The 15310-nt window shown below is 38.9% G+C and overlaps 1 protein-coding gene across 1 annotated transcript; it reads left to right on the forward strand.

Annotated features, from left to right (window-relative positions):
• The first annotated feature begins 258 nt into the window (after positions 1-258).
• On the forward strand, positions 259-15050 carry LOC125784883 (protein asteroid homolog 1-like). Its single transcript, XM_049468982.1, has 5 exons — positions 259-320; positions 7521-8826; positions 10063-10279; positions 10536-10704; positions 13261-15050. The coding sequence occupies exons 2-5, from the start codon at positions 7540-7542 to the stop codon at positions 13679-13681; spliced, it is 2094 nt and encodes a 697-aa protein (XP_049324939.1). The 5' UTR covers positions 259-320; positions 7521-7539; the 3' UTR covers positions 13682-15050.
• Positions 15051-15310: the final 260 nt, after the last annotated feature.

Here is a 15310-nt window from a genome sequence, read left to right on the forward strand (position 1 = left end):
ATATATGAGTTTAACATTTTGAACTGAATTACTGAAATAAAGTAACTTTTCAGAGATATTCTAGTTTTTTGAGATGGCCCTGTATATAGAGAGATGATGAGGGAGCTGGTTGTTTTTTCTACTGCTTTATTTTGCGCCCTGGAAACCAAACACACCGCAGGCGCTCGCGCTGTAGGTTTCGTTTTCCTGCGCGCGTGACGCACAGTTTCGCTTTCCCATCCGCGCTGTATATAGGAGCGCCCCGTGCAGGGCGCGTGCACTCAGCGCATCGCGGCGGACAGCGCGAGCTCATCTCCACTATCTCTTCTCTCAGATCACAGGTAAACTAACTCATCTTCTGTATTCTTCTGTATTCTTTACGTGGTTTTTGATTTACGCAAATATGCATTATAGTGAATAACTTACTGTACTTCATATATTTATATAATAATAATTATTATTATTAAAGTTATTATTATATAATAGTTATTGTTACATATAAGTTATTATAGACCCATACAGGAAAGCAGTGTATGTATATGTGTTATATTTGAGTGAGAATACTCATAAGTATGATATATATTTATAATATGTTTACTGTTAGGCTGCCACTGTAAATAAGATCATTATAACATTATTGTTAATTAGTTGCCTGGTTGAATGTATATAAAAAATACATAAACAGAACCTAAATACGTTAAGTAAAATGTATGACTGAATACTGCAATGTAGGAAAAAAAATAAAATAAAATATATAAAAACAAACACTAAATGAGAAGGTGTGGTCAAACTTTTCTGACTAGGACTGTATTTATTTTTAGTATGGAGACTTTTAATTTGAAGAGCAGCAGTTATTATAGTTATCATATAAAAGTTATAGTTATATTTAAAGTTATATTTAAGACTATTTAAATCTCATACAGTAAATCATTATACAGGGATCTGCATGTATTTCCTTTTGAAATCTGAGATCAATTTCGAATCTGTAAATATATTTTGTAAATATATTTGTAAATATATTTTAAACAGTTATATATAAACCACTATACACATAGATTTACAAATGCGTTTCTAAATATATTTATATGTATACTGCATGTATTTCTTTTCCATATAGTTTATAAGTTACCATATATTGTCTGAGTCACATTTTCAAATATATTTTATAAATACTTTTTAAACATATTTATTCAAATTAAGGTGACTTTAATTGTGAAGAATAGAGTGTAGCATTGTGTAGAGCAAACACTGACATGCTAAATATAACAGTTAATAAATAAGTGTATTTAAAATATATTTAATAAGCTATTGTATAGTTATATAGCTACAGTTACATAAGTACTACGTCATTAAATCCCATACAGAGAAAAAAATGAATGGTCATATGATTCATTTATGATCAAAAGCTTTAGAACAATGCAAATTTTAGAACAATGTTTGAATGTTTAGAACAAGTTTTAAAACAATGCAAGTTTTAGAACAAAGCAGTTTTTACCCTTTATTGTTTTTACATTACATTACATTACATTACATTTGGCAGACGCTTTTGTCCAAAGCGACTTACAATAGTCAAGTACAGTGTAAAATAAGTTTCAAGGTAAAACATCTTTGGATAGGGATAAAAGGAGGACAAAGGGGAATAATAGGATAGAGGAGTGAAGGAGGGGAAGAAGGAAATGAGGTTAGAAGTAGTTAGTGTGTTAGAGGTGTTAAGAGAGTAAGTGCTCTTTGAAGAGCTCTGTCTTCAGGAGTTTCTTAAAGATAGCGAGAGATTCTCCTGATCTGGTAGTGGAAGGTAGTTTGTTCCACCATTGGGGAACTCTGTATGAGAACAGTCTGGATTGCTTTGTGTGAATGTTTGGTAAAGCGAGGCGACGTTCATTGGAGGAGCGCAGCGGCCGGGAGGTAGCGTAAGCCTTCAGGAGCGAGTGCAGGTAGGAAGGAGCCTGTTCTGTCATCACCTTGTAGGCGATTGTAAGAGCTTTGAATTTGATGCGAGCATCAACTGGTAGCCAATGGAGCTCAATGAGCAGCGGGGTGACATGTGCCCGTTTTGGCTGGTTGAAGACCAGACGTGCTGCTGCGTTCTGGATCATCTGGAGTGGTTTTACTACACAGGCCGGGAGGCCAGTTAGCAGGGCATTGCAGTAGTCGAGGCGTGAGATGACGACCGCTTGCACCAGGAGTTGGGTGGCCTGTTGCGTCAAGAACGGTCTAATTTTTCGGATGTTATAGAGCGCAAAGCGGCAGGACCGAGCAACCGAGGCCACATGGTGCGTGAAGGAGAGCTGGTCATCAACCAGAACACCCAGGTTCCTAGCAACCTTTGTCGGTGAGAGAGAGAGAGAGTCGATGCTTATAGAGAAGTTGTGTTGAAAAGATGGTTTTGCTGGTATAACCAGAAGTTCAGTCTTTGAGAGATTTAATTGAAGGTGATGCTCCTTCATCCAGGAGGATATGTCAGAGAGACACTGCGATATCCGTGCAGAGATTGAGTGATCTTCAGGTGAGAACGACAGGTATAGCTGGGTGTCATCAGTAAAGCAATGGTAGGAAAATCCGTGTGAGCGGACAACCTGACCAAGAGAGGTGGTGTATATGGAGAAGAGAAGGGGTCCCAGTACCGAACCTTGGGGAACCCCAGTGGATAAGGAGCGGGCTGAGGACAGCTGTCCTTGCCACGACACCTTGAACGAGCGCCCAGTGAGGTACGATCTGAACCATGACAGCACATTGTCTGCGATCCCCATGTTTGAGAGTATAGTTAGGAGGAAGTCATGGTTGACTGTGTCAAATGCGGCCGAGAGGTCCAGCAGAATGAGCACTGAGGACTGACCTGCAGCTCTGGCAGTTTTCAACGCTTCAGTCACAGACAACAGAGCCGTCTCGGTAGAGTGTCCTTTTTTGAATCCAGATTGGTTCTGGTCCAGAAGGTCATTCTGGGAGAGGAAGCCAGAGACCTGATTTAAAACAGCTCTTTCTAGTGTTTTAGAGAGAAAGGGTAGCAGTGAGACCGGTCTGTAGTTGTCAACCTGGGCGGGGTTGAGAGAAGGCTTTTTAAGCAGTGGTGTCACATGTGCTTGTTTGAAAGCAGTCGGGATTGTTGTGATTTAAGCTCTTAAGGTTCAGTCAATAACAGGAAATAGTCCAAAATTCAGTGTAGACAGAATTATTTTGCAGTTAACTGCACAAAAAGTACAACAAATAAACTAAAATCGGTAAAAATTTTAGTATTGTAAAAAACTGAAACATTTAAAGATAGTTTAAAAAGGAGGGAAGGATTTTTAGCAAACAATTTAAACGTCTTTAAAGTCTTTCCTTTAGAGAAATTTCAGTTAAAAACAACACCATAGTGATAGTGACACCGAACGTAATGCAACTAGGAGACAGTACTGCATTATTATTTCGAGGTATTATTATGTCATAAATATGACAGGAGACAGATCCACTTTATTACTTTATTGATCAAAAGTAAACAGAAGGCTAGCAGTATCAATATGTATAACACTGTATAATACATGCACCCTGCAAAAAACAACTGATATTAAATTATTATATCTACAACTCTGGAACAAATTTAGAGAGGACTTTAGTTTCTGAATCTGATGTTGCTATTTATAGGTTTATATTTGAGTAAAATGAACATTGTTGTTTTATTCTATAAACTACAGACAACATTTCTACCAAATTCCAAATAAGAACATACCCAGATAGCAACAGTACGTTGGCCCAACGTTGGCAAATGTCGCCTATGTCGCACGTCGAAATTCGACGTCAGACCAACGTTGGTCTGTGGTTGGCAGTATTTTTAGAACGTTGGATTAAGGTCGTTAAGGAGCGGAGGTCGGCGTCAAAATGCCAACGTTTTTCCAACGTCAGCTCCACGTTGGTCTTTAGCTTATTCCCAACAGCCAAAGTCTCACACACGAATATTGGAGCACAGCAATTGTGCGTGTGTGTGCGTTCGCGCGTGCGTGCGTTCACGGGAAACAAACAAAAACCCACAGACAGACACACAGGGCACAGAATACAAACACACTCACATTTCTATTAGAGCAGAGAACACACACACACACACACACACACACACACACAGGAGATCGGTGTCAAAATGCCAACGTTTTTTCAACATCAGCTCCACGTTGGTCTGTAGGTTATGCTACCCGAGAAAGGTGTAGCGTTCTGTACGACCGCGCACACACCTATCCAAAAAAATGCGCGCACCAGTTTTGGAGCAGGACTGGACCACGGCAGGCTGATGTGTGTGTGTGTGCGTGTGTTTGTGTGTGTGTATATACAAGGAGCACTTCAGCTGTCACAGGGCAGGGTAGCAAGTTATAATAAAGTTTCAGAATAAGCTAACTTACAGACCAACAAACTATTAAAATAGTTTATATTCATTATCTAAAAAGTAGTGCATATATTAATATCAACCATTTTTTGTTTTATTTTTTTTTAGATGTATGGCCTATTATAGCTCACTACACAAATCCAACCCTTTATCCAGTTGCGAAATGCAGTTTTACTTTATAATAGCCATGTTGCTAGCATATTTATTGTTAAAACAGTTTAAAACAGTTTGCTGTATAAATGGAAATTACAAGTAACTTTTACTTGTTTTTTTTTTAACAAAATACTTAATTGTACTTTCTGAAATTAAAGGAATGGTATAGAAGTATGTTGGCCGTCGAAATTCGACGTCAGACCAACGTTGGTCTGTGGTTATTTTTAGAACGTTGGAGAAAGGCGCGGAGGTCGGCGTCAAAATGCCAACGTTTTTCCAATGTCAGCTCCACGTTGGTCTTTAGCTTATTCCCAAACAGCCCAAGTCTCACACGAATATTGGAGCATGGCTGGAACATGGCAAGTTACTGTGTGCGCACAGACAGACACATAGGGCACAGAACGCAAACACACTCACTCATACATTTTTTTAATATAGCAGCGAACCCACACACACACACACACACACACTACATGCTCCTGGTGCGCGCATTTGTTTGGGTAGGTGTGTGTGCGCGCGCGTACAGAACGCTAGACCTTTCTCGGGTAGCGACTACCCTAGTTTGGGCATAACCTACAGACGAACGTGAAGCTGACGTTGGAAAAACATTGGCATTAACGCCGATCTCCTGTGTGTGTGTGTGCGTGCGTGTGTGTGTCTGTGTCTGTGTGTACACGGAGCACTTCAGCTAACACAGGTGGAGTTTAATCCTTTAAACCATACTCGTTTGCTTATGTTAATGCACACACTGTACACGATAAATTATGAAGAATACTGAGGTTCTGAAGCGCGTGATCATTTCACTCAGGGAAAAACGACCGTTAATTCAGGCTCGCATGTTTATATTTAAATTAGTTAAAGCTGAATTCGCCTAAACGCAGTGGGATAAACGCAGTAGGGTAAGATTAAATTAAGATAATATATAATAATGTATGATATAATGCTGTTATTTAAAAGATCCTTTAAAGCATTGTAAATTCACTGTCTTGTATTTTATTGTTTCATACAAAGAGTATGCAGTATATACAGTCGTGGTCAAAAATGTTGGCACTCCTAAAACTCCAGAAAATGAAGTAAATCTCCCAAAAAATAATTGTAATTCCATATATTTTCATATTTTTGTGTCATACTTTGTATGTATTGGAACAATACAAAACAACGCAGAACAAAAGGCAAAATTGACATAATTTCACACAAAACTCCAGACAAAATGGACTGGACAAAATTACTGTCACATTTTAAAAAGTGAATATAGAACTTATAGGTTTCAAGCACATGATGCTTGTTCAAACTCACTATAAAAATCAAACCTGAAACTATAGTTTTTGGAGTTTTGTGTGTAATTATATACTTTTTGCCTTTATGTCTAATACAAAGAAATGAAATGAACATTATATATATTATAATATATATATATATATATTAAGGCCAAGTAATAATTAACTTACATCAAGTTAAAATATGTAGCATTACTTCTACATAATCTCTTTCTGTTTAATTATTAATTAATTTAAATGAACAGAAAGAAATTTTGTAGAAGGAATGCAAAATATTTTTTTACTTAATGTAATTACTTGGCTTTTAAACTACTTTTAAACTTTATAAAAAATGCACTCACTAGCATTAAATATGTATAATTTTTAAATGTAAATAATTTATATAGATTCTGTCTTTTTTTTTCTCTTTCAGTGTCCACTGTTTTTTTATATTAATGTTAGTTATGTATCACATACATGTTTTTATTTTCCCTTCAAAATACATTCAATACATTATTTTAGCAATCATTTATTGTTGGTTATTTCACGTTCTTGCTAAAGGGGTTATTTAATACATAACATTCTTTTTACATTCAGTTATACAAATTTGTGGGCTAATAGATTTCACTATATAAAGGTACAAAGCCCTTGTCTTGCTAATGTTAACTGGTCGGAAGCCTAGGCTCCTGTGGTCGGCACTGAATTACAAAACATGGTTTGCTAGGTTGTTGCTAGGCGGTTGCTATGCTATGGTGGGACAAATTGTAGCTGGTAGCTATATGGTGTCGCTGGGTGAGAGATGTAGTGAAGCAGCTGATATATTATCAAAAATACCAAGATATACCACACATAGTAGATTCCCCAAACTTTAACCCTTTGAACTCTAGGCTGTTTTATTGTTTTATTACTCCGTTTTTGTTTTCAGTTCCTCTTTCAGGTCTTATAACACAGTAATTACATCAGACGGTCACATGCCCTGATCTCTCTTACTCAAGAAGACATACGGCTGCTCAAAAATACAATCATTTAAAATGTAAAAGGAAGCAGAATTGTTATATTTTCCTGGAACTGATCATGTTTCGCTCAGAATTTTACCTAAGATATATTTTCAAAAATGACTAGAGTGTATATGAGATGAAAGCATAAGAATATTGATGATGGTTTTTTGATGATGATGGTTTATTATTTTGATAAAATACATGGAGAAACAGCATCAGACGGATTCATTTTTCTATAATCAATAATCAATAATCACACCTCTAGGATACATGTAGATACTAAAAACCTGACACTCAGAGCAGCCCATGACTTTCAGTATTTTAATCAGGACACACAAAGAAAACAATATACAAAAATGTAAACTTTTTAGCCTTAATAAATAAAAATGTTTAGTGCAAAATAACTACTTAGTAAAAATGTGCAAGTAAAATAAAAACTATATAAAGTAGTGCGCACACCATACCTAGCTTTAGTTTGAGTAAAGCAGGTAGTTTAGTTACACTGTTTTTTCTGTGGACATTTCTGAGTCTTTATTTACTGATATTATTTGGTTTGAAACATCATAAAAATATGTTTAAAGCACTAAAGGTAAATAATATTGGTTGGGGAAGGAGATTTTTCACTTTGTTTATGTGTGAAGGGATTCCTGAGTAATTAAGCTGGGAACACAATGTGCGATTTTGGACGGAAAATCCGTCCGTAGGGGTTCTAAGGGTTTTTAGTACAGTTTTTACAAAGTTGGAAGCAAAAACTTGACCAAAACCTGTCTTCTTTAATTTCAGGGCTTAATAACCGAGAGCCATGGGAGTCAAAGGGCTGAAGAGCTACATTGAGAACGGTGGCGATGTCTTGAAGCCACGAAGGTTCAGAAACAGCTTGCTGGTTATAGATGGATCAAATTTGTACTACAACCTTTACTTCAGGACTGGTTTGGATCAAGCTCACGGTGGAGAGTACAGAGCTTTCGAAAAAGAGGTCAGCAAGTTTTTTAACAACCTGAAACTTTGCGAGATTAAGCCCTACGTCGTGCTGGATGGAGGCGACGACATCAGCAATAAAAAGTTTGAGACTCTGAAGAGTAGAGCTGAAGATCGGATCAAAAGGACCGACGCCTTGTCCAGAGGTCGTTCAGGAGAGTGCCTGCCGATCCTCATCAAGAACGTGTTCAAGCAGCTCCTCAGGAAACTCGACGTGCCGTTAATTCAGTGCATCGCCGAGGCCGACTGGGAGATCGCCGCTTTGGCCAACGAGTGGGAGTGTTCGGTTTTGTCCAACGACAGCGATTTCTACATATTCGACCTCAAGAAAGGATTCTTACCCCTCTCCGAGTTTGAGTGGCGAAGAGTGAGAACGATAAAGAAGACCGGCGAAAGATTCATCCAAACCAAATGTTTTAATGTGAGCAGGTTGTGCACTAAAATGAACCACATGAAGAAGAATCTCCTCCCTATTTTCGCCACCCTCTTGGGCAACGACTATGCCAACCTGAAAAAGACAATACTTCCAAACTGGACCAAGTTCGCACTTTGCCCTGGAGGAACCGGCCGAATCGACGGCTTGCTCAGGTGGCTGTCTGGATTTCGGAGCCCACAGGATGCCATTCGTGCACTTCTAATCCAAATTAAGGACCCGGAGGACTCAATAACCGTTTCCCAAGCTCTTAATCAGGGCCTAAAGGAGTACAAGCTCACTCCCAGCACCATAGCCAAGTTCTTCATGAGCGGTGATCCACAGAGCAAGCTTCCGAAACCCTTACAGAACCTCCCGCAGTGGTTCCTAAAGGGCATCGCGGAGGGTAAGCTCAACTCCATCCTCCTCGACGTCCTGACGCTGCACAGGGTCACGCTCAACTGTTCCGTCCAGGACTTTAGACGTTCTAGCAGCAATCTGACCTCCAGACCCATTAGGCAGGTGTTTTACGGCATAATGCTGGCTCCAAATCCGCAAAACGCCCGCCGAGCTCCAGCTCGACCGAGGTTTGAGGTGGAGGAGTACGACCGAGAAGGGCTCAGACTGGACAGCTCTACGGTTGTCGCCAATCTGCCAAGCCAGATCACCCCAGACCTTCACCTGGACACACTGTTGGAGGTAAAGTAGATCTACAGTGGAAGATATTTCTTCACATTTAGTGCCTTCAAAGTTTTCAACCTCACTTGTCAAGTTTACAGCCGTTTAGCCCCTCCAAGATAGACTACAACAGATTAGCCCCATTTGGTCAATTTACAGCAATTTAGCACCACCCATTTAGTCTACAATACAGTACTTTAGCCCAATCAGGTCAACTTTACAGCAGTTTAGCCCCACCCATTTAGTCTACAATACAATAGTTTAGCCCAATCAGGTCAACTTTACAGCAGTTTAGCCCCACCCATTTAGGCCACAATACAATAGTTCAGCCCCATTTGGTCGATTTAAAGTAGTTTAGCCCCACCCATTTAGTCTACAATACAATAGTTTAGCCCCATTTGGTCAAATTACAACAGTTTAGCCCCACCCATTTAGTCTACAATACAATAGTTTAGCCCAATCAGGTCAACTTTACAGCAGTTTAGCCCCACCCATTTAGCCTACAATACAATAGTTTAGCCCAATCAGGTCAACTTTACAGCAGTTTAGCCCCACCCATTTAGCCTACAATACAATGGTTTAGCCCAATCAGGTCAACTTTACAGCAGTTTAGCCCCACCCATTTAGCCTACAATACAATAGTTTAGCCCAATCAGGTCAACTTTACAGCAGTTTAGCCCCACCCATTTAGCCTACAATACAATGGTTTAGCCCCATTTGGTCAAATTACAGCAGTTTAGCCCCACCCATTTAGTCTACAATACAATAGTTTAGCCCAATCAGGTCAACTTTACAGCAGTTTAGCCCCACCCATTTAGTCTACAATACAATAGTTTAGCCCAATCAGGTCAACTTTACAACAGTTTAGCCCCACCCATTCAGTCTACAACAGTTTAGGCCAATTTGATCAATTTACAGCAGTTTAGACCCACCCATTTACTCTACAATACAACAGTTTAGCCCAATTTGGCTAACTTACAACAGTTTAGCCCCACCCATTTAGTCTATAGCAGTTTAACCCCACCTATTTAGTTTACAGCAGTTAAGCCCAATTTGGCCAATTTACAGCAGTTAAGCCCCACCCACTTAGACCACAACAGTTTAGCCCCACACTTTCAGTCTACAGCTGTTTAGCCCCACCCATATATCTTAACTTATGTGCAGTCTTAAAGGTACAGCTATAAAAACTGAAGTTTTAAATTAATGGATAAAGAGAAAAAATGACTCCTGCATTAATTCTACTGTTTTGTCCTCCAGGTGCCTCATCATGTTCGACTCCAGGTTTTCTTGGACGCTCTGCGTATCTCACAGGCTCCTGACCACCTCCACATCCCTCCTGGTCTACAGCTAGCCCTGTACGTCACATGCTACTGGATAAAACATGCAGAACCAGAACCCAAACCAGAGTTCTTTGGGGCGTTGCTGGTCGGACTGGTCTACGGAGAGCTGTCCAGAGATCCAGTTACAGAGAAAGGTAAAGATAATATACAGACATTAAGATATTATGATCAGATATTAAGCGTCAGTTCAAAATGGCACCTCATGGCAAATAACTCTCTGAGGATGTGAGAAACAGAATAGTTGCTCTCCACATAGATGAGGTAGAATAAGAATATTCTGTAGTGATTGTCTTTAGAGCACTGAACGTTCCCACATGCAATTCACAAAGACCCCATCAGGGTTAAAGAACGTCTTGTATTCATGTCATGTTTTCCGTCTTCTGTCCACAGTGGTGACTTCAGGGCTGAAGAGGCTGAAAAACTTTAAGAGCCAAAAAGAGAAGACCCGTCTGGACCTGGGCGTGGCTCACGCTTACAGCCAGTGGCAGTGCATCATGAGGGACAGTATCTGCCTCAACCAGCTGCTGGACAACCCTGTTCCTGAACCCGAGTATACCTGGTAAACACCAGCTTTATTACCCTCTAAACCCTATGCTGGTTGTGGTTGATTTGGAGCTATAAGTGATAAGAAGCGTACCTGTGGATTCATTTCTGAAAATCAGATCTGTTGAGGTGACTCTCAACTGGGATTTGCAAGTGATCAGATTGGATTTACACACCTGCATGGGCTGCTGTGGTATCTGCATGGGTAACTGTGATATTGCAGGTGGTGCCTTGGTGTCTGCATGGGTTTCTGTGGTATTTACATGGGCTGTTGTGATATCTGTGTAAGTTACTGTGATATTTAAAGGTATTGCTGTGGTGTCTGCATGGGTTTCTGTGGTATTTGTCGGTGTTGCTGCGATACCTGCATTGGTTGCTGCAGCATTTGTAGAGGTTGCTGTGTTCTATGTATGGGTTGCTGCACCATCTGTGTATAGGTTGCTGTGGTATCTGCACGGGTTACTGCGGTATCTGTGTATAGGGTAGCAACCCATACAAAGATACCGCAGCAACCTATACACAGATACTGCAGTGTTATCTGTGCATGGGTTTCTGCAGTATCTGTGTACCAGTTGCTGCAGCATTTGTATAGGTTTCTGTTTTATCTGTATGGGTTGATGTGGTATCTGCATGGGTCGTTATGGTAACTAACCATTGTAACTAATTAACCATTGCCGCTCTTCTTGGATCCTGTACTTCCTTCACTCTGGATTTGTTGAGGTTGTTGTGATGCAAAAGACATGTTGAAATTTGACTTGAGAGATCAGACATTCCAGAATGAGATGCCTCTTTAGAAATCCGATTATATAATCACATTTTAAACCACCTCCAAAGAAGGTATGAACATAGCCTAAGGGTACTAGTGCACAACTCCAAACCCTACACTGGTCTAACTCTGTAAAACGAGAAACCTATTAAAACGCTCTGGATAAGAGCATCAGCTAAACTTCGCAAAGTTTACAAATCATGAGCCAAATAATCTGGACGTGGTTCCTGAAATTATCTCGGCACAAAGGTGATTCTTTGGCGGTAAAACGAGCACTGAAAACTCGTTCTACCAGTTTTTGGGAAACTGGGTAAAAGACTTTTCCTGGCGTGAAGGGAGTGAACGTTATAAAAGCAAAACATAGAGCATGCAAAACAACATAACACTAAAGCAAAACACTGAATCATATCAATATGAAGCATCTCGTGTCTTTATGACTAAACCTTATGTAATGCGACTCTTCCCTCCAGGCGAAAGGTGAGTCATGAGACTTCACCCAAACAAGCATTCAGACACATTAACACAGCCTTTAAACCAATAGCTGGATTGATTCATTCTCACGTTTTTTCTCACCAATTATTTTTCTGCAATTGTTAATTAATTAATAAACCTTTACAGGGTTTTCCCCATTTTCTTTTCCCCCAGCTTTTATTGTCTAACATAAGGACCTAAAAGGGACCAAGAGAGTTCTCTGTCCTTAAGATTGAGAAGCATTTGAGAGCGTTTTAAGAACCATAAAGAGGCATCGCCTGGCCTGGGCTTCCGGGGCTTTAGTTCTGAATAATTTTCCAGTAGCCCCAAATCGTTTTGCTCAGCTCAGCTGTATTATTAATGATGAGACAGGTCACTGAACGCTGTGTGAATGGAAAATCTCTTAACGCCAATCACAGAGCTGGTTCAAGGATAAAGTTCCGCCTTTTAGGATAAACAGCCAATCAGCATGCTGGTTTTGCGAAACGTGGTGGTCTAGTAAGGAAGACTAGTAAGGACAAAGATAAAAGCTATAGACCAGGGGTCTGAAATTAAGTTTGACCGTGGGCCAGATATTTTACAAGCCATTACATGGCGGACACAAAAATATATATATTTTCTGTAAAATGAAGTGTAATGGGATGGAGTGCTACAGACTAGTAGCTCTCCAGCCCAGAGGGTTGTTGAACCCAACTGCAGAACAGTTGATCTCAAAGCAGGTAAACCCAAGAAGAAAATAGAAAATAAATAAATAAACACACCGCTCCTTATGCGGGATCAAACCAGTGTCATCAGGGTCGCGCTCCAATACAGTAACGCTGCCCCGGCTAGTGAATTGGGATGCGGCTGGGAAAAAAACGCCCTTCTAAGGAGATAGGGAGCTCAAGAAAAAAGAGAATGGGTGGAAACTGAAGCCAAGCCAAGCACAACAAAGAGAGAGACAGGGGAGGAATGTAAACTAAAGCTGACCAGAGAAGAATTTTATCTTTTTTTTTTTTTTTCCATTATTGCTCATCCACCTATTGCCGACCCCTGCTATAGATGCTCCTGACCCCCAAATATAAATGCTTAAAAAAACTATTGAAGATCCAGAGATCAATGCTAGAAAACCCTGTTGACGTCCATAAATAAATGCTACAGAATGGACTTGAAGCCCCAAAGATAAATGCTAGAGGACGCTCTTGATGTCCTTCAGATAAAGGTTAGATGTATCAAGAGCATTTTTTAACCTTTACCTTTGAGGTACTGAATGCTTTTACTTATGTTTTAGGGTCTTTATGGAATATGAAAAACAGAAAACGTAATGTAATATTTTCTTTCTTTGTATTTAATCAGGTTGTACAGTGGAGTGTTTCTGTATAGTGTGGTCCAGGAGCTCCGCAGAGGCATCACCCCCGACTCCCTGCTGGCCGGAGCTCCAGACGCCGTCAATCTCTACCACAACCTGAGGAACGCTGTGGAGCAGCAGCTCAGCGAGGAAGTCATCCAGAGGCTGGGGGTCGTAGTGAAGCAGGTCCAGCCGAGCAAGAGACCGGTCCATCACGACCCGATGGACGACCTCGCCAAAGGGTATGAACGTCTACTGCTTGAGGAAGAAGAGGAAGACGAAGATCTACAGATAAAAGGAAAAAAGGGCAAAGATGGAAACCCTGGAGATGAGATTTACGACCAAACCTGCACGAGTCGCACAAGACACAGGAAACGATCCGGCACGAAGGACCCGAAATCCAAGAAATACGAACGAGTCTGGGTGTAGGACAGGGGCTTCGTCTGGCCTGGGCTTCCGGGGCTTTAGCCCCGAATGATTTTCTAGCAGCCCCGAATCGTCATTAATTATTAATTATTTATTATATGGAAATTATTCGTACATTTACTTTCTCACAAAAAATAAAAAAAAGATGTACATTTATGATGCAAGCTCTTTCCAGACAGATTTCATGACTAAAAAACAAAATACAGCATTGATTGACTGATTATATCCATTTTTAAATGAACTTTATTCTCATTAATAAGCACTGTTATAGGAAAAGAAAAAAAAGAAAAAAAAGCAGTTTAAAGTACATCTGCATGCAAATTGTTCGGTAAATAATTTGTATATTTACTTTCTCACCCAAAAAAAGACGTATATTTATGATGCAAGCTGTTTCCAGACAGATTTCATGACTAAAAAACAAAAATACACCAAAATAAACAATCGAACCATTTTTTAATCTTGAAGGATTAAAAGCTGTAGACTGCTGCCCCCCAGTGGGCGGTAGCGGTAATGTGAGTGAACTGTTGAGTAAAAAAAATGGTAAATTAAAATGTTAAAAATAAAAATTATCCCGATTTTCACAAAATGTGTATTATTTTTTTATTTGGAGATTTTATTCTCATAAATAGCACTTTAATTATGCAGCACTGTTATTAATACAAAAAAATTATTATGTTAAATTAAGTTCTAAAGCTTTAAGTTCTGTTTTTTTTCCTTAGTAGGTGGAATGTATATGGTATTTATCTATTGTTTGCATTAAAGTACATGAAATGCTTTAAAACATTTATTTATGTTTATTGTGTATTTGAATATTTTTACTGAGGCAAAAAACTGAACTGTTGTTGCCCAAAATTGTAAAATTCTGATTTCTGTTTTGCAATGGTTTACGTTTTAATTTCCTGTAATTCCTGCTATTTACAGTTTTAGGGTTTAAGTGTTTGTGTGTAAAAAACCCTCAGATATAAAATTAAAAATAGAAGATTAGAAGTGTGAGCTGTATTATAGAGCAATACTCAGGTGATTTACACTCTACGTTTTTAAGTATTTAATACACACGCAGCATTAATCTGTAGCTCTGATTTTAACGAAAAATATATTACATTTTGTATATTTTGGGGCTTCTCATTTAAGGCACTTTAAGAACATTATTTTTAGGGTATTTCTTTTTTTAATTCTTTGTTTACTTTGTTTGCATGAGAAAATGTCGTAGGAATGCATGTAATTTACTGTTCAAGCTAAAAAAAATTACCATGTTGTATAGAAATATGTTTTGCATAATAATTTTATTTGTGTACTGGAATTGTCTCCCTTTCTTTAAGTATTTGCATTAATCTGTAGTTCTGATTTTTAATAAACTGTGTATTAAAGTGGACATTTTGGGGCTTCTTTTTTATATTTAATCTCTGAAAAATCTTTGAAAAACTTCTATGTTTTCTATGAAAAACTTTCTATGATTTAATAAAAAAAAAGAACTAAACATTTTGGGAAGTGCAAATACCTTAGAAATCTTAAAAGTGTTTTGTGGGTCCTGCTTTTTTATTAAAAATCATATTTAGTTCTTTTTAAATCATTTTTGCCCCAAATTGATTTGGTTCAACTTTTATAACTGTTATAAATGTATAGCAAGGAGTG

This window comes from Astyanax mexicanus, chromosome 1 (assembly GCF_023375975.1).
Source record: "Astyanax mexicanus isolate ESR-SI-001 chromosome 1, AstMex3_surface, whole genome shotgun sequence".
Lineage (NCBI taxonomy): Eukaryota > Metazoa > Chordata > Actinopteri > Characiformes > Acestrorhamphidae > Astyanax > Astyanax mexicanus.

What these genes read in the sequence shown, in the direction of transcription:
- LOC125784883 (XM_049468982.1), top strand. Translation starts at nt 7,540, where the DNA reads ATGGGAGTCAAAGGGCTGAAGAGCTACATTGAGAACGGTGGCGATGTC. An exon ending in ACCTGGACACACTGTTGGAG is followed by an intron (nt 8,827 to 10,062) that starts GTAAAGTAGATC and finishes TTTGTCCTCCAG; the next exon opens with GTGCCTCATCATGTTCGACT. An exon ending in AGATCCAGTTACAGAGAAAG is followed by an intron (nt 10,280 to 10,535) that starts GTAAAGATAATA and finishes TTCTGTCCACAG; the next exon opens with TGGTGACTTCAGGGCTGAAG.